This window comes from Chinchilla lanigera, unplaced genomic scaffold (genome assembly GCF_000276665.1).
Source record: "Chinchilla lanigera isolate Chin_1 unplaced genomic scaffold, ChiLan1.0 scaffold00003, whole genome shotgun sequence".
NCBI classification, from domain to species: Eukaryota; Metazoa; Chordata; class Mammalia; order Rodentia; family Chinchillidae; genus Chinchilla; species Chinchilla lanigera.
Window position 1 is genome coordinate 28,760,607 of NW_004955404.1, and position 20,003 is coordinate 28,780,609.

The window sequence follows — 20,003 nt, forward strand, 5'->3', positions numbered from 1 at the left end:
TGCTGATTTTTTTTTTTTTTTCTTTTAATGTTTGCAGTGTCAGTGTGTGCCTGCCCCCAACTTGTAGACTGAAAGTACATCCTCAGGCTTAGAATTGATAGTGTTAATCTCAGTGCCAGCAAATGAGATCACCTGCCTAGATGTTTAAGGTTCATTGTGAAGTTACTGAGGTGAAGAAGTAAAAGGAAGTCAGCATTGGAAGCAACTGATAATTCTGGGTTACAGGCAGAATGGAATGCCGGCAAAATAGCTGATGTGCTGTGAGAGCACTTTACGGGATGGCCAGATCAGTTTTGATTAGAGAGATCAAGGAATGGCTTCATTGGGGGTGGTATTTGAGCTGGCAGTTGCTACCACTGCCTACACACACGCAGGCGAGGAGGGCGGTGAGGGTGATGTTTCTGTGTATTTGCTACAGACCTGTACATTTAGCTTCTGACAAATTCCCCAGATGTGTTAAGTTCTGAGTGAATTTTGTTCAACAGTAGCTTCTGACCTGATAAAAATATCGTGGGAAGATAATTTCCTTTTGGTTTTAATTGTACATATAACTAATTTCCATTAGTTAAAAAGCTGTATTTTATAATTGCTTTGGAAATGTGTTCTGCCTGTTTGATTTATCAAATCTATGCTTTTTGTATTTAACAGAAGTGATACCTGATAGAATATAGTATTTTGCAGATTACAGAATACTTGTAGGTCATTCTTTCATTTATTCCTAGAGATAGGGTTCTCTGTCTTTTTCTCTGGAAGCTGCGGCTTAGAGCCTCTGGTAGTTGAACTTCTGTCATTAGTATCTTCATTTGGTTACTTCCTAAAACATTCACTTGAACTCACCCAAGTCAGTAGACACTTGTTTTCTTGTATTGGTTAACTTTATTCTAAAATAAAAATTATATAAAGGTAAAATATTAACATTTGTAAATAGGCATTCTTTTTTTTTTTTTTCTCTGATGTGGAGTCAGAAAGGTATGGTGACTGAGGGCCTGAGTTTTACATTCAGACTACTTGAGTTTTAATCTAGGTTTCACCACTTGCAAAGTTACAGTGAGCTATATGACCTTGTACAAATTACTTACCTTGAGTCCCACTTTCCCTATCTGTCAAATGGGAATGGTAATACTATCAACTCCCATCCTTGTATTTTGGAAAGGATTAAATGAAATATATGCATTCTTTAGCACGAAATGTGACATATAACATCCAGTAATTCTTTGCTTTACTGTGGGCATAGAGGCGGGCCGTCACACTGAGGCACCAGCCTTTTCTGGTGAGCAGTAAGCACTTTTTCAGTTGCTTTGTGAAGATCAGTGCACTTCTCAAAATTGCCATCATACATTCAGGGTTTTAAACAATAGTCTTTATGACTATTGCCTTTTCTAATCCAGTCTGGTTGTGCTACTTACCATTTAACACACACCATATTTGTGCGGTACTAGATATAAATAATCATAAAGTTTTTTTCATTTGGAAAGGAATCAAGTTTTATGTAGCTCACAGTATTAAGATTTGTGCTTAATATTAAAGGCAAGTTTTTTGGCTGAAATAACCAGAAATGAAACCAAATTCCTTAAAATTTAGGGACTGCCAAGGAATTCTACCAAAAGAATCACTTCTTTCAGGGAGGACTGCTTGCTTGCTTTTCACCTATATTGTTTAAAAATATTGAAAAGATAGGGCTGGGGACAAAGCCTTATGCAGCTTAGAGTCCTTGTTCTGGGTTGATAAAATTCATTAATCACTGTTCACTCAAGGCTGTTGATTGACCAGCAAGTGATCCACCTTAGTACATTGAGCACATGTTTGACTTCTCATTGCCTTAGAGGACCTAAGAGTGGATTTAAGAATGAGGCTTGTACATAATGTTCACGAGAAATTTGTCATAATACAGCTTCCATATTTTTCTATTCCAAATTAAATTTGAAAAATGTAACCATATAATACTGTTTTTATATATACTTAGACTACAATTAAAAAATTAACACAAAGTATTGATATAGCCTAATAATTATCAGGGCTGATATGTAGTAGCTAACATATTTACTTTATAAACAGGATTCCAGTTTATCTGTAAAGCATTCCTGTTAGGAGTTGGAGATGAAGGTAGGAGCTGGGAAATGAGTTATCTTTTATCTAGACAGGAATGGGAAGGCATTATGAAGTGACTTAGTTTACATGGTTTATATTCTATAGCAAAATTCTGGCCCAGGGCAAGAGGTTTCTTAAAACAGAGTATCTGTGAGAGGAAGAGAAATTCAGGAACTTTATTTGAAATATTTCCAAATACCCAAGGCTGAAGTGGTAGGTCCTGTATAATCATTTCTTTAACGTTTCTTTTACAACCTTAATTTCTTTTCACAGTTTTCTAGGGAAACCCATACTATTTTGACAAGATCTTTTAAAAAGAACAGTATTATTTCAAGAATAATGTCTTTCAAGAGACAAAGTTGACTCTTGTTTCTAGTAAGAGTGCCAAGAGAGTAGAGAAGTTGATTTTAAGTGTAATTGTCAGATTAGTTGATAAAGCTGACCTGTAGCTTCTTGATTCCCATCACCACCATTAGTACCTAGTCTCTCACTTTTTTGGGGCACATGTTGTCTATTTCTTATTTTCCTATTGTTGGTTATGGACCCTGCTCTGAAGAAGAAAGAACTGTTTATTTAATTGAAAGGTCATGTGATTTTACAGTTGGATGACACTGGAGACAAATGCAGGCTCTGGCATTTTTAATGTGTATCATTTCCTTGAGTTTGAGTTTCCAAGGCTAACAATATATTTGGTATTACCAACTCCATTATCTTTAGGAAGACTCATGTGAATATCCTAGACCAGTGATTCTTAAGTGGGATAGAGGTATATTTCAAGGACATTTGGCAATGTCCAAAGACATTGCTGGTTGTTGCTAGGAGGGGTGCTACTGGCATCTAGTTGGTAAAGCCCTGGGATGCTACTATCTAAACACATAATAGTGTAATATAGGCATCTAGTTGGTACAGCTCAGGGATGCTACTATCTAAACATGTAGCAGTATACAGGACAGTCCTTGTATTGGTCAGGTTTCCGTTGCTGGGACAATTATATGCACAGTTTAAATGAGGAAATTCAGGATCTTTATTTTGAGTCACAGTTTCAGAGGAGTCATTCAATGGTCACCTTCCTCCAAGGCAGAAATATAATGGAGGAATGGCATGGCAGAGGAAAGCTGTCCATCTCAACACATCCCAAAGGAAAAGCAGAGAAAGAACCAGAAAGAGAGAGAGAGACAAAGGATAAGAATACGCTTTTCCAGGTTATCTACCCAGTAACTACTTCCTCCAGTGAAGTTCTACCTTCTAACAATATATCAACTGATGAAGTTTGTTTTTTCCATGGTCTGATCACCTTTCAAAAATCCTACCTCTGAATGCTTAAATCTTTTGGGGGTCATTTGTGATCCAAACTGTAATAGGTACCTACAACAGAAGTTCTTTAGTCCAGAATGTTAGTAGTGCCAAAGATAAGAAACCCTGGCCTAAGCCTATTCATCTTGCAGTAGATAAGTCTAAGATGATAGGAATACAGTGGCACTTCAGTTTATGAACATTGTTATTGTTAACAAACAAGTGGCAAAATTTTATTTTTGTTTGCAAACTCTACATCGGGACAGACGTGATCACAGCATTTTTCCTACACAAACACAAACACGGCCATCTTTTCCAAAATTGTGGAACAAATAAGTTTGTCAAGCGAGGTACCACATAATGGACAACAACTTTAAATTTAATCATCCAAGTATATTTGCTACTTTAAGAAGAGGGTTTTGGTGGTAATCTCTCCAAAGACTGAAACATCTTCATATAAAAGAGAAAATGGAATAATACGAAAGAAGACTATTGAGTGTGGCAACAAAGCCTGCCCACTCACACCTTTATTTTTTCTTTTGCTGTAATGGGGCTTGAAAAAGGCTTCAAACAAGCTACATCCCAGCCCCTTTTAAGATTTTTTTTTTTTTATTTTATTTTGAGACAAGTTCTCACTAGGTTGCCCAGGCTAGGTTCAAACTTATGATCCTCCTGCCTTTAGCCTCCCAAGTACTATAGATGTGAGGATATAGGCATGTGTCACTAGGCCTGTCAAGAAAAGTCCATTTTTTAGATGGTACTTTCCTCTTCCTCATTCTCACCAGTAGGATACCTCTTCAGCATGGTTACTCCAGATGAATTCAGAATTGTGCATGTCACCCTTGCCATTTTGTTCTTGCATTTTTATTTCAAAAGATTACAGTTTTATTGCTACAGATTCATTCAGAAGTAAATTGGATAGAAAGATCAATAACATTGGAGAATTGTGATCATTTCTGTGTCCTGGGAAGACATTTGTCTTAGTTACTTTTCTCTCGTTGCTGAGACAAAATACCCAACGTTCAAAATGAAGGAAGGAAAGGTTTATTTAGCTTACAGTTTGTGGAGCTTTCAGTCCGTACTTGGCTGGCTCCGAGGCAGAAGACAGCAAAGCAACAAGAGCAAAGGGGGGAATGGCAGCCGGACAGCAAACAGCCAGAGCAAAATGGGAGGAATGGTGGCAAGCAGCTTCTTTTTCCCTGCCTTACTTTGTAAACAGGCTACCCCCACCTAAGGGGTGTGTAGCTCCACATAATCTCCATGCCCTCCTCTTCCACAGGGTCAGGATGTATACAAAGTAAGCACCTGGGCTTCCTGCTGAGTCACTCAGCCAAACCTCTAGAGTCCCCAAGTTGACACAATGTTTCAACCATAACAACACTAAAAATCTGTTTTGATATCTTATATAGCAGGATCTGGGCAGAGGAAGATGATGGATGAACAAGAATTGAGGGAGGCATAGCTTCTTTCTATTTTACTATTGCTGGTTACAATCAAATAAATGATAAGTAACTTGTCTTAGTAGTTCTTTTTCCTTTGTAAGTTTCTTGTCTCACTTAAATTTATACCACTGTCCAGAAATCATCATGTGATGCTTAGTTCAAATAAATAAATTAGTTAACAGCTTCAAAAATCCAACACAATGACAGTGATAATGCCGTATTTTCGATACTGCAAATCTTTCTGTAGTGAGGGACATTGTTAATTGTTCTTAATGACAAAGCTGACTAGTCTGCCTGTGATTGTTGTGCTTTTGTCATTTTGTCATATTAAATGGAGAAAATAAGGTTTGTTTGTTTTTTTTTTTCCCCACAGTTTGGCAATGGCCATGATCTTTTACTTCTTGAAGGACTTTGGCGAGCATTATCTTAGTCTTTCATTTTAGTACATCAAAATTCACTTACATTAATCCTATAGTCTGCAAAGTATTATGCAGGTGCTGTAGACAGATACAAAGAGCAAGACACAATCCTGCACCCAAGGAACATGAGCTTTAATAGGGAAGGCAGGAGGTCTACAATTTCTAATTAAGGTACAATGCGAAAAGAAGTAAACATTAAATAAATGAATGAGTATCCTATTAAATGAAGAGATGGTTGTGTTAGTCAGTTTTCCATTACTGTGACAAAAATACCTGAGGTCATCATTTTATGAGAAGGAAAGATTTGTTTTGAAGTTTTCAGTTGATGACTGATTGGTCTCATTGCTTGGGCCTGTGGTGGCACAGTACATCAAGATGGGAACTTTTGGAAGTGAAAACTGTTCATTTCGTGGAAGCCAGGAAACAGGAAGAAGAGGGACAAGGGTCCCAATACCTCTTCAGGGCACACCCCTCATTATTTAACTTCTTTCTAGTAGGCCTCATGCCTAGTAGCACCAGAGGCTGGGGACTAAGCCTTCTATAATGGGCTTTTGGGGGCCATCAAGGTAGCATTCTTCCCCACGTCCCCAAAGTTTCATATCTTCTCACAAGTGAGTTTATTCGGTCCATCTCCAAGAACCCCCAAGATGTTAATGTTAAGATCATTCCTCAAAGTCCCCTTTGAGACTCAAGGCAAACTCAGCTATGAGCCCTGAAGAATCAAAAAGTGAATTACACACTTGCAAGATAAAATGACATGTCCCTTTCTGAAAGGGAGGAATGGGGTATAGAAAGGAAGGATAGGGACCAAAGCAAGACTGAAACCTGAGAGAGCAAGCATTAAATCCTAGTGCTCCATGTCTGGTTTCAAGCACAGTGTGGTACAAGGTGGGTTTTAAAGGGTTTAGGTATCCTCATTCCTATGGCTTGGCTGGCTGCAGCCCACATGGCCACTCTCTGATGACTGCTCACTACCTGCAGCTTCCTTAAAATAGGCATTTCACATTGAAAACTTCCTAGGGTCTTCTTTGTGGCTTCAGCCTCACTCTGTTTCATACATCTCCCTTTCAGGGCCTGCTTGCAGGGACTTCAACTCTGTCACACATATCATGGCCTTCCAGGTATTTCTTTAAAATCTTGGTAGAATCCTCCATAGCCACATAATTTTTGAAGTTTGTGTGTCTGCAGAACTAGATTATGTTCTTTGAAAGCTGTATTGTCACCAGGGAAAAACCATTGCTGTCTTTCCAGAGAGCAGTGAAAGCTGCTGGTCTGTATTTTTTTTGTTGTTGTTGTTTGTTTTTCTCCGGTACTGGGAACCGAACTCACGACCTTGCACTTGCCAGGCAGGCACTTTGCCGCTGAGCTAAATCCCCAGCCCCCTGCTGGTCTGTATTTAGGACCACTAAATAGCTAATAGGACTTGGTGACAGATTGGATGGTGAGGATAAGTAAAAGAGGCGAGTTAGAAACAGTTCTATTTTAGCTCAAGTAGAGAGTTGGTAATGGTGTTACCCTAAACAGGAGGGAGTCCAGGAAGAGGATTGAAGGTGCAGAAGAGACCAGGTTTGATTTCAGACATGTGATTGAGGAAGCTGCAGGACTCTTACATGGATTTAGCTCCTGGATATAGTAATACTATTGCGTGTGTGATTGGCCTGTGAAAGTGTCTGTGCCAACATCCATTATTTAATGTTGAACAACACCAATGTGAAGCAAGTATTAGATTAAGCTATAATTTTCAGAGGCAGAAATTGATGCTCTAGAACTGTGATGGTGAACCTTGTAGAGCTTTCCTCAATGATGCAAATAGCCTGCTGTGGCACTCATGCCATAGGTTTGCCACCACTGCCCTAGAAACTAAAGGGATTACTGTATTTGAAATTAAACAGCTCAAGTAAGTGGAAGAGCTTGAATTGGCCCCAGGATTGCCCTGTTAAAATTGCTTCTTATTGAGTGAGGTCCACTAGATAAAGGAGAGAGAGACTCAGTTGAATAGAAAGGTATTAGCACCAAGTCATACATAAGATTAAGAGAAAAAATAGAACATATCGGATAAAGTGGTCCAGGTCAAAATGCTGGCAAAAGCAGTTTGCCATCCTCAGTATTCTGACTACGTGCATCTCACCCTCTGATCTTGCTTCTATCATACTCCCCACCATTACTCCAGCCTTATCAAAACCCACCCATTGACTGTCTTTTTTTTCATTGTCATCGTTACCACCTAAGCACTCATTTCCCTTCTTACTCATAGTCATTTATTATCGTCATTCCCCTTTCTCTCTTTCCTTCTTGGAAAACCCCAACTCTACATAAGCCAAATTACTTACCTATTTCCTACATGAACCTGAGCAGCTAAATATTGGTTAAGAAAAACATACACCTGTGCTAATTGGTCTTTCTTTGCATTCAAAACCACAGACCTCAAGTAAGACCTTAACAGTGTGGAGCAGTCCTGCTACATGTCCCTAGTACACCTACTTTCTGTCTCACTTTTTTAAATGACTGTTTTATTTTCCTTTTCTCAACTCTGTATCCCACTTCTCTTCTCACTTTCAGCTGATAACCTCACCTCATATTTAATGACAGTGGGAGCCGCTGGAACATGAATTTCTGCATCTTTCATATTAGTAGATCTTCCAACCCTTTTATACTTGTTCTCACATTCCTGCTTGCCCATCTGTTACAAAGGAAGAAGGAACCTTACTCCTATGTGAGACAGAATCTCCACTTGTGCTTGCTTTGGATTCTGTTCCCCTTTGACTTCTTAGAAGTTTTGCTATTTATGTCCATAATACCCCCTCCTTTCTCCCTCACTAATAGCTCCTTTTTTCTGTGTCATTCTCTTTGGCATTCCTAACTGTGGTCCAATTGGCATGCTTTCGTCTTTGCTTCAGAACATGAAAGAATTGTATTTCGTGTCTTCCCTTCATCTTTCATTGTCCTTAGCTACCGGCCAGGTTTCTTTTTTTTTTTTTTTGGATTTTTGGTTTTTTTGTTTTTCTCCAGTACCGGGAACCGAACTCACGACCTTGCGCTTGCCAGGCAGGCGCTTTGCCGCTGAGCTAAATCCCCAGCCCCCTGGGTTTCTTTTTGAACCATTAGATGAAACAGTCCTGCTTTTCAGTCAGAAGTCAGAGTAACTTCCACGCAGTTAAATCCCATAGTCTCCTTTCAGTTTACATTGAACTACCTCTCAATATTTTATGTATCAGTCACTATTACCTCTTAATAAACTTTTCTTGACTTATTTAATACATAATTCTCCTTTCTGGTGTCATAGGTACCCTCCTTTTTCTGTTTCCTTTGGTGGTTTCTCTTCATTTATTTACTGAAATACAGTCTACCCTGGCTGCGTGTCCCCTAGGGCCATGATTTTAAGTACCATTACTTCTATGCCAGTGACTCTCAAAACCTGCTTGCTAGTCTTGTCCACTTAAAAATGAACTTGGTATCACAAACTTAATATGACCAGAACAAAATTCTTGATTTTTACTATGTGTGAAAATTGCCTCTCCTCTGTTTTTGGCATTTCGGTAAATGATAACACCAACCACTGAATTGCCCAAAACCATTTTTCAGATTGTGGAGCTCTTTAACCTTTACCATGGGATCAATTACATAGAAAATGCAGATTGCTTTTAAATGTGTTTCTTATAGGGGGAAACATTTGTATTACCATATATGCACAGTTTTGTCTTGAACATTGGCTTTCATCCATTTTCAGGTGAATTTATAACTTACAAAAATAAAGTAACACCATTATAAAAGTAGTTAGCAGTCCAAGGAGATAACTCTTCCTACTTGAGCTGAGCTTCAGGTGTAAGTTATTTCTTAGAATATTGCAGAGATAGAGGATTGTGTGTTTGGGTTGCAAAATAGATATGGTAGTATATTCCTAGAAAGATCTCATGACGTAAAGATGAAATTAAAACATATGTGAACATATAATATGGACTTTCAAATCACTTGACCATTTAAGACTTACAGCCTGCAGTGAAAGTTCAGACTTGTATGTCTTTTGAGAATGACCAGGAAATGCATTAGAGATGAGCATTCACTCGTGGCTGCTGGCAGGAGCAGTTTGAAAAAGAATTTGAGACACTGGGCTCCATAGGCTTTGTGATGTTTTTGGGGTTTTTTTGTTTTCTCTAAATGAATCTTCTCAAACCCTTTGAACTGAATGGATTAGAATTACATTTTTCAAAAACGAAGTTTAAATTCGTCATTGGTTGTATTCCCTGTTTTGTTTTCTTAGATTAGGGAGCACCAGAATAAGTTTTGGGAAGCCAGATTGAGACCAGAGAGCTCTTTGGCTTTTTGCAGTGAAACTTAAATAATTACCTGCCTGTTACAAGTAACCGTATATTGGTGATTTCTTTGAGTGTGGAAAGCCTTTTCCACACTCAAATGAATACTCATAGTATCCTCTAAGGCAGACACAGAGCAGCATAAATCTTTTCTCTGAGGAAAGTGGTTTATGGTGCTACTATTTCCCCTTAATCTTCTAGTCTAGTCCTTAAGGCAGAAGGGCTTTATTGGTAGTTTTGCTGTTAGATAAGAAAATATTGAAAGTGGGTATAAAATATCTTAAATCCCACAGTGGAAAAACCATATAGATCAGTTGAAAACCTAAGTGTTTCTCTGCTGTTTCTGTTATTTTTGTTTATGCTATTTGAAAAGTATTGTCATAATTCTCTTCTAGAAAGTTCCCCAGCCAATTGAATGTTAAATACTGTTTTAAGAGTTAATTCAGTTAACAAACCTTGGTTGAGTACCTACTAAGTATCAGCCTAATTTCTAGACCAAGAATTTAGGTCAGTGAGACTAGTGAAGAAAAATCTGAGCTGGGTTAAAGTTCACACTTGTTTGAGCAAGAAAACAGTTCTGGAATCAAATAGCATTCTGGATCCAAGCTGATTCAGAATGCCCCACCCTACCACATAGGCAGGCTATATTCGCAGACAGAGGAAAGGAAGTGATGTACAAAAACTTGATTGGCATCAGCCAGTGTTTGCCTCATATGGGCAGGATGTGATGAGGCATTTGCCTCACACAGATATGTTCTTCCACTTGGCTGACGGTGATCGGCCAAAGTTTGATTTTTGTGATTGAAACTCAGCTGTTGCAAGAATAGATTCTACTTTTTTCTTTTCTGTTTCACCCTTGATAAAACAACTTTAATCAAAACACTCAAGTTAAGGCAGCAGAAGCTATTTAATTTCTGTATACCTTAGTTTTTTTATTTGTAAAGTACATTAACCCTATTTACTTGTTGGGAGGAGAGATCAAGACAGATAATACGCATGTGAAAACCTCTCTTAAAATATAATTAAATAAATGTAAGGTTTTATTTTGTACTTGTTTAAATGGAGTCAGAGATTTTTGTGTTGGGTATATGTTACTGTTTCTGTCACCACTGTTGTTTACATTTAAAAAAAAAAACCTCTTGAGTTTGGCTCAGTGCATATGGGTTGTTTGGGCTTTAATGACTAGTTTGGAAAATTGCTTATAAGGGGCAAGACATAGACTGCAGAGAGGCTGGGCACAGTCTTTTGTAACAAGTGATTCTTGAACTAAGCATAACTCTGAGACCTAACTCCTTTATATCAGCAGTTATCCATTTCACACATTAACCGCCTCTCTTAAAAGCCCTGTGAGTTTTGTTGGGGACAGACCATATTCAAACTGTAGCAGATGTCAAGGCTTAATGGCTGATTGCTGTTATTCTGTACTATAGTAGAATAAATTGAGGAAAGGATTAAAGCATCGGATGGATGATTGGGCACATAATCTTTAAAGAACTTTCTAATTCTGCATTTCATAATTCTAAAATAAAATGGTTTGAGGAAAATGTCCCAGCCTTAGTAGATCAAAAAGTGTTTTCTGCCCATGACTATGATTAAAAATAGAATTTGAAGCAGTTTTTTTGTGGTACTGGGGCATAAGCCAGGGCCTTTGCCTTGGGCGACATTCCCAGCCCCGCCTTTTTTTACGTTGAGATAGGAGTCTTACTGAGTTGTCTAGGCTAGTCTCAAACTTGTGATCCTCCTGCCTCAGCCCCAAAAGTTCTGGGCTTATAGGCATATGCCAACCTGCCCAGCTAGAATAAGTATTTCAAGGTATGTGCAAGTTTCAGTCTTTCTGACCAGCTATCTCAGCTAGCATGTCTTTTATACATATACAAGAAACAGTATGGTCAAGAGAAAGAGCAGTATAACTCATATGTACTCCCTCCTAAGTAGCTATTCTGCTGTACTTTAGAGAAGCAATTTATTTGCTCTAAAATTGTGTTGGGAATCTGGTTGTAACTGTTGCCCTATACTAAAAATAATGTTTTTCTTTTCAAAGGTGCGCCAACCTGTCATATGCATCAACAACCATGTATTTTGTTCTATTTGTATCGATTTGTGGTTGAAGAATAATAGCCAGTGTCCAGCTTGCAGAGTCCCCATCACTCCTGAAAATCCTTGCAAAGAGATTATAGGTAAGGGTCTATTTTATATACACATAGAAATAGATTAGAAACAATTTCCAAATGCATATTTGAGAGAAACTTAAATTGACAGTTTTTAATGATGTTATTTGGCCAACATCATACTGGGTGAATTAATAATTTGTATAATGTATTATGGGGTAACTGAGCAGAACAAAGCATGCCTCTTGACCTTACGTTCCAGTAGCGCCTGTGCATGTACACCAAAATGTTCATGGTTAAACAGCAGATGTGGGGAGGGGATGGTGCACAGAAAGTTTAGAAAAGCTCACCTAGGAACATTGAGAAAAGCTTTATAAAGTAGATGGTCTTTAAACTGGACATTTGAGGATGAGTAAAATTTTAACTAGTAGAAATTAGAGCTGCTATATCTATAGTGAGAATAGTGTGATTAAGATTCAGATATAGAAAAAAAAGATTCAGATATAGGAAAATACAGAGCATGCTTTTGAAAATGATCAATAGTCTAATTTGGATCTGACTACTCAAATAAGACTGAAAAAGTAAGTTGAGACCTTATCATAGAGAACTTTGAATGACAACTAAGTCAGGGACTTAACTATGGGTGGAAGCAAGAATGAAGAACAAGGGAGTGGTGTGATTCAGTGTGTTCTTTAAGCATATTACTTGAGTAGTGATACACAGGTTGTATTGTAGGAGAGACAGAATGTGAGTCAGGAGATTTTTGCCCAGGTAAGGGAGAGTATGAGCCTGAAAAAAAAATTGAGTGCTACATTAATGCAGGTGAGAGGGTTACTTGAATTAGAGTACTTACGTAGGCAGCACATATTCTAAAGTTGGAGCAATACAGAGATTAGCATGGCCCCCACATAAGGATGACACACAAGTTCTTGAAGCATTCTATATTTTTATGCAGGAGATTGAAGCTTGACCCATATCACTCATCATGTACAAACAAATCAAAATGGACGAAAGAGCTAAATATTAAAATAGAACATTTACTCTGCTAGAAGATAAAATAGGTAAAACTCTTCAAGACATAAGCATAGGCAAGGACCTTCTGAACAAAAACCTGATTATGTAAGAAATAATATATCAAATTAAAAAATTTCTTCACAGCAAAGGAAGCAACCAGAAGAATGAAAAGACAGTCTACAGAATGGGAAAAAAATTTTGTCAGCTATACCTTGAGCAGAGGACTAATATCCAGAAAATATTAAGAACTCAAAAAAATTCAAGTCCTCAAAATAAAAAAGATCCAATCAAAAATGGGCAATGGACATGAATAGGCACCTCTCAGAGGAAGTACATATGATTAGTAAATACATGAAAAAGTGTTCAGTACTGCTGACCATTAGAGAAAGGCAAATTAAAACAATACTCAAATTCCATTTTACTGCAGAAAGCATGGCTATCATCAAGAAATCAGATAATAAATACTTGCAAGGTTGCAGGGAGAAAGATCCCTTCTACATTGTTAATGGGAATGTAAACTGGTATAACTAATGTGGAAATCAGTATGGACATTTCTCGTGTAACTGAGACTACAAATTCCATTTAACCCAGCTATTCCCCTCCTAGGTATCTTCCCCTGAGAACCAAATACATCATATTTTAGTAATACATGCATAGCCACAGTTCATAATAGCTAAGTTTTGTAAGTGGCCTGTGTGTCCAAAAACAGATGAATGGATAAAGAAGATGTATTTATATAGAATGGAGTACTACTCTGCTATTAAGAAGGGTAAATTTGAGTTATTTGTAGGAAAATAGATGCACCATGTTACCATAATGTTAAGTAAAATTAATCAGACACACAAGTTTAAATATTGCATGGTTTCTCTCGTATGAGAAACCTAAATTATAGATAAGTTAAAAAGCAGGTAGATAATAGGAAATATGAAAATAGATTTTCTTTGCAAATGAGGAACAGTTGGCCAAGAGATGAAGGGAGGAGAAGGGGAAGTAAAGTGAATTAAGTTGTGTACTGCACATGTTCCAACCCCCTCACAGTGAATGTAATTGTTAGGTACTGCAAACATGTATTAATAAATTTTTTTTAAAAATTAGATGATCTTTAAAAAGAACACATTTATAGAGCCTTTTTAGTGTTTGGTTTTATTTTTCTCATATAGATTTTTTTTTCTTATTTATTTACTTACTTATTTACTTATTTATTTATTTTTCCTGTTGTGGTGTTGAGGATTAAACTCAGGACTTGGTGCATGTTTGGCAAGTGCTCTACCACTGAGCTACATCCCCAGCCCATGTTATTTCTTTGGATTGCAAAAATTAAAGTGATGCTTGGTTTTGCTTTAGGAAACACTGAAAGTGAATCTATAGTTAGCCACATTTTTATTTACCAAATTTGAGGGAGTCAGGTCTTTTCTTGCAGGGTATGAAATTTGATGACTAAACTTATTTGAATATTTCTTCCACTCAACTTTTCTTCACAACCTTTCTTTATTCATGCATATCTAAGTTTTTGTTTGCTTGTGCGTTTTTTTTTTTTTTTTCAGTTCTAGAGACTGAACCCAGGACTTTGCGCATGCTAGGCAAATGTTCTACCACTGAGTTACATACAGAGCCCCATATCTCAGTTACATTTCATAAATTTTCTCAAATGAAATAGTTTATCCATCTTTGCATTGACTGGAATGTTCTGAAAGACCACTGGAAACGGCTTTTTGACATCAAGATGCTGAGAAAGTAAGCTCAGCATAAGTGAAGAGCTCTCAAAAAACTTCATATTTAGTGTATTTTTGACAAGTTATAGGACACAGTTAATTTCGTGACCATAGTTCATTGTATGTAGGTTGTTATAATTAGTGAAAATACACATTTTTAAAAATTGTGTTACCATTAACCAGTGATTTTTTGAGTACCTTGATTATGATTATTTATACACACACATATTGGTTCTTTGTGTAGTCTGTTGGTTAAATAAAAATATAGTGACTTGGTTTTTTATTATTTATCAGTCATCTAATTTTCAGACTTGCAGTAGTCCAAATATGATTATTAATATATAGCCATTTCCTCCATTGAGCTTGCTGTGTAAAATCTATAGGTAAGTAAACACAGTGTGATATTTAACTGAAGGTATTTTTTGTAGTGTGAATATGTACTTTTTCTCAGGGTGAGGATAGATGAAAAACCTCGATGGTAGCCTCAAGTGTGTATGTGAGGGAAAGTATAGATATTAAGCTGGAAAACTACATAAAGCAGTGAGGAAAAGGTTCATTTTCCTTCTGCCCAATCACAGCAAAAATTAGGATCTTTTATTTATTTTTCCTGTAGGAGGAGCAAGTGAAAGTGAACCTATGCTAAGCCATACAGTCAGGAAGCACCTTCGGAAAACTAGACTTGAGTTACTCCATAAAGAATATGAGGTAAACAATACTTAACATTTAAAATGATGTCAGCAAGGAGATAGAGGTAAAATTGAACTTCCTCAGTCCCCAGACTTCTTAAACATACAATGAAACTTTATTTCAAATTCCATTTTTAAAGTGTCTTATTAATAAATTCTTTTACTTTTTTTTCCTTTTTTATTTTAAATAGAGGGATATTTTATTTTTCTTTTTTTCCTTTAAGTACCAGGGAAGGAGAGACTAGGACACCAGAGGACAGGAACAGGTAGAAGCGTTGCCCCTTTTTCTCATGTTTTCAATTTAAAATTTGTACCTCTACAAATGTGTTGTTTTATATTTGCTTCAAAAAGTTGAAAGATTATTGAAAACCCTCTTTTGATAGTCGCTCTAACTCCACACTTACTATTTGTTTTAGCGTATGAATTCACTGATGATTACAAGCCTGACCAATTCTGGTAAGGTAAATGTGTATTATGTCACTATCAGCACAGCAATTTTGGTATAAAATATACTATTTCCTAATTCCTGTCTAAAGGCAAATGAGCAAGCTGATTTGCCATGATGGTGGGATTTTCCAAATGCATTCATGCTAATTGAATATACTTTTTAATAGTAGACATTAAGTCCAGTTATCATTTTGACTAAGGAGGGGTATTTTTTAATCTCCTCTTTAGATACAAAATATCTTCAAGTTAAACTATGTACATAGAAACTACCCTCAGCTGCCTCAAAATTATTTTTGAAATGCAGTGGAGCATAAATAGATGATTGAATAAATATTCATATATGTGTTTTCCACATATATGCAAATAAAACTCCATGTTTATATTTGTTAATATATTAATGTAAACAAAGGAACTTATAAAACTACTTGATTTGAAATGTATTATAATTTAAAATAGTATAGAGTACTATGATAATGAAATCTAAAGTGTATCCTTACATATTTAGTATTTGTTACACTTGGATACTAATCAGATTAATCCTCTGAGAGATTACTGGCTGTCTTAATCTGTTTGTTGCTGCTAATACCACATCTGAGACTATGTAATTTATTTGGCTCCTGCTTCTGAGACTGAAAAGTCCAACCACATGGCACCATTATCTGGGCAGGGCTTTGTGCTGCATCATCCCCTGGGAGAAGGTGGAAGGAGCAGAAAAGGGGCATGAACAAGACAGAGAAGGGTGCCTGAATTTGTCCTTTTTATTTGGAACCCACTCCCTTGATGACTAGCCTACTCCTGCAACAACAACCTTACTCCATGTGAGGGCAGAACCTTAGGCCTAATCACTTCTTAGCAGTTTCAGCTTTTAATACTGTTACAGTGGCAATTAAATCTCAACATGATTTGGGAGAGGACATTCAAACTATAGTGCTGGCATATTGAGCTACTTGGAGTTTATTTTCTAATAAGAGGGTTTTTAACAGTTTAATGTGACATACTTGTAGAAGCATAAATGACATCACAGAAAAATCTTAACCCAGATGTTCAGTGATTGTATCTAAGATAATAAGCAAAGCCCAGTATAGGGGCACATGCTGGGGAGGTTTGGGCAGGAGGATCACCATGAGTTCAAGGCCAGGCTGGGCTACATAGTGGGTTCAAGGCCAGCCTGAACTACATAGCAAGACCCTGTCTCAAAAAAACCCATATAAATAAAATAAGCAGATTCAGAGTGGGAAACCTAGTATCTATAGTACTTATAATGCTAATTAAAGAAAAGGATCTAGAGAAGTTAAAAGTTAACTACAGGTATTATTCTGATATGAAAACTGGAAAGGTACATGACTTCACTCCTACTTCAAGTATGGAGAAATATACATAGATCAAACAGAACATTAATCATCTTGGTCGCATGAAACTTGTAATTTACCTCAGTAAAGCAATTAAACATGCCTCACATTTTTCTTCTAAAAATGGAATCTACTTCTCTGTAGGTTTTCATTTTTATTTTACTTTATGGATGATACCTTAAATAGAATTAAAGCTTTGACATTTTTAAACAAAAGCTAAAAATGCAAGCAGCATAAATGTCTGTTTTTATTAGAAATAGGATACATTTTGAAAATTTAAATTGTACATTACTTTCTCCCTACAAAACTATTATGTGTAAAGAGTCTGTGTATGTACAGAAACTTGAATACAACATTAAAAAACACATTTGCTTTAGCTTTTAGCATATGTGTGTTTAGTGTCTGTATCTGCCTAATAACTATGTGATACTTTTTCAGGATGAAATAGATTGCTTGCAGAAAGAAGTGGAAGAGCTTAAAAGTAAAAATCTCAGCTTGGAGTCACAGATCAAAACTATTCTGGATCCTTTAACCTTGATGCAAGGCAACCAAAATGAAGACAAACTTCCAGTTGCAGATAATCCAAGTAAAATTGACCCAGAAACTGTATCAGAGTGGAAGAAGAAACTCAGAACAGCTAATGAAATTTACGAGAAAGTAAAAGATGATGTTGATAAGTTAAAAGAAGTAAGTTGTGGTTTTGAAAAATGTGTTATGGTTGTTTTTACAATTCTGTACTACTGTAGGCACCTTCAAAAATATAAATAGCTATACTGTCTTGATTCATCATTAGATGATTTGTGAGTGAAGGATAGAATTCTTGGATGAATGTTTATGTGCAGTAGGAAAATCTTTTTCATTAAATATCATTAGCTGCCAACAAATATCAAGTGGTTCCATTTGTGACTATAATTGGAGACTCTAGTGCTTCTGTATGAGATTGCATCTTCTAGAAGAGTAGTATCAATTTAAAGGATGCGCTTCTATTTTCCCCTTTTTGTGGTCAGCCTTATTTTTTGAAGCTTGTATTAGTGACTGCCTTGTATGCATAAAAACAAACACATACCCATTTCCCTACAAATAAATGGAAAGATTTTGAGTGTATCTTTTGTATCTTCTTTTTGACTGTATCTTTGATATCTTCTCAGATTTTGCTTACTAGTAATGGATAGTGAAAGACTTGATGACTAATTCTAAGAGTAGACTGAGACTACTCCATGCAAAAGAATATTGTGACTTATGAGGCTTATTCACTTTTTCTCCAATTATTCTCCCATCCATCTAGCAAAATAGAACATAAGTGATAACGATAAACTTCAACAATTTTCCAGCCTAGAAGAAAGATCAGATTCATGCCTCAGCACTAGTAGTGGCAATCAGGTGCTCTAATGCCTTCTTGGCCAAAGACCAACCTTTGCTTAACTTTAGGTTTATCTGCCCTGGATTCTAGCTGTGCTAAATAGAGATGGCTTTATAGTACTCTGGTCTACAGCCACCCTATGTGGAGTTCCTACAATATGGGTTTTGTACTGAATTACCAAGTCCTGTACCTTAAAATCATTAATACGCTCCGTATAATCCTATAAAGAAGTGCCACTGTATATCGACTCTGAATCCTCAGTGAGGTTAAGTAGCAGGGAAGTGTCTGTGACTTAGTGTTAGGCATCTTCCATATACAAAATAGATGCTGTTTGGGGTCAGAAAAGACCAAGGTGAGAGGAAGAAGAAAACTGTTTTCAGAGGGGAAACAAACAAAAGAAAGTAAAACATAATTGCACCTACTTTGTTACAAGGTAGTGGAAATGTATTGTTTCTTTGTGTATTGATGACCCACGTTTGTGTGTTAGGTTAAAAGAAAAAAAAAATTAAAAGGAATGACATAAAATGTTAGTGTTTATCAGTCTATTATTTGTCCTTTAACTTCTGTACCTGTACCTGTTCTTGAGCCATCTGTAAATTTTGTATGATCTCCTTCATAGTTAGCTACATTTTTGCTAATGAATGCTGCTTAGAGCGAGAAGCTTTGTACAAAAAGTACTCTGGGCTCATAAGGGTAGTATGGGAAATGTACTTAAAAGTACACAAAGCACGAATCATTACCCACAGTTATCCTTAGTCTTCGGGATAATTTGGGATATTTAGTAAGCCCAGTTTTGATGCCCACTGATGTTAGATAATAGGCTGTAAACCAGATCATCAGTAAATAAGAAAACGTGGACTACCGAGACAGAACTCAAATGTGAACAGTCTAAGAAATAATATACTATAAATCAAATGCAGGAGTATAAAAGCTTAAGAATCAAGTATTATTTAGCAAGAGTAAAATAGACTTTCTGATATTTCCTGGACTAAATGAGTTTGAACTATCATGAGACCAGTATCATTAGCTAATCAGTGTTAGAATAGCTTAAGTCTTCATTTCTCTCTTACGTACGACGACCAGTAGGCAAAACTCTGTTCTTTGCATCATTTGCTCACAGAACTCTCCTGAACTTGAGAATGCCTCTGAGAGTTGAGGAGTTAGCTAGCCCATACTGTGAGGTATTAAGAGAGCCACAAGACTGCCAAGAGCCCTTGAAAAATGGGTGATACAGTATGGGTGGGGGTGGGGAAGGAAAATCAAATGAGTTTCTAATTTAAGCTTGTCATCATCAGAAAGCATTCACTAAGTGCCTCCCCTTATGGTGCAGTGCTTGAAAGCTTAATTCATTGTCTGTATGTATGAGGAAGTAAATGGCTTTCCTTGTATCTGCAGAGGGGCTGTAATGGTGTTTATCAATCACTTAAAGAATTAACCCTTCACACTCATAGTTAGTGTGCATCCGTAAAGATGAACCCGTACCCTAGCTCAAAAGAAACCTGGATAAGTCTAAGTAATTGCATTGTTAGGCTGTATGTCCAAAAGTTCTCTGCTTTATTTTTGTGACTGTCCTGGTACATTTGTATGTTGGTGGATGAGAAGGTAATTCCTAGAACTTTTGAAAATTAGTCAAAAGCATTGGTCCAAGTTTTGAAATACATTTTTAAGGCTTTTTGGTTTAAACTTTTTTTTTAACTGTAGTTCTTGTGACTCCTTAACTTTGAATGTAAATATTGTAGTCAAAGAATTTCCTTTGCCAGGTGACTTGAGTTTGG

At 36.7% G+C, this 20,003-nt stretch overlaps 1 protein-coding gene across 4 annotated transcripts in view; it reads left to right on the forward strand.

Annotated features, from left to right (window-relative positions):
* The window catches only part of Rnf219 (ring finger protein 219), a 43,618-nt gene that overhangs the window by 967 nt on the left and 22,648 nt on the right, over nt 1–20,003 (forward strand). Inside the window, exons 1-4 of one of the 4 annotated variants that reach the window (XM_005374145.2) lie at nt 15,016–15,091; nt 15,297–15,338; nt 15,489–15,533; nt 17,307–17,555. In XM_005374145.2, coding sequence (XP_005374202.1) covers nt 15,492–15,533; nt 17,307–17,555 — 291 coding nt within the window. In that variant the 5' untranslated portion in view covers nt 15,016–15,091; nt 15,297–15,338; nt 15,489–15,491. Of the gene's footprint in view, nt 1–11,593; nt 11,730–14,999; nt 15,092–15,296; nt 15,339–15,488; nt 15,534–17,306; nt 17,556–20,003 lie in introns of those variants that run through there. The other 3 variants (XM_005374144.2, XM_005374147.2, XM_005374146.1) reach the window with 3 other exon arrangements.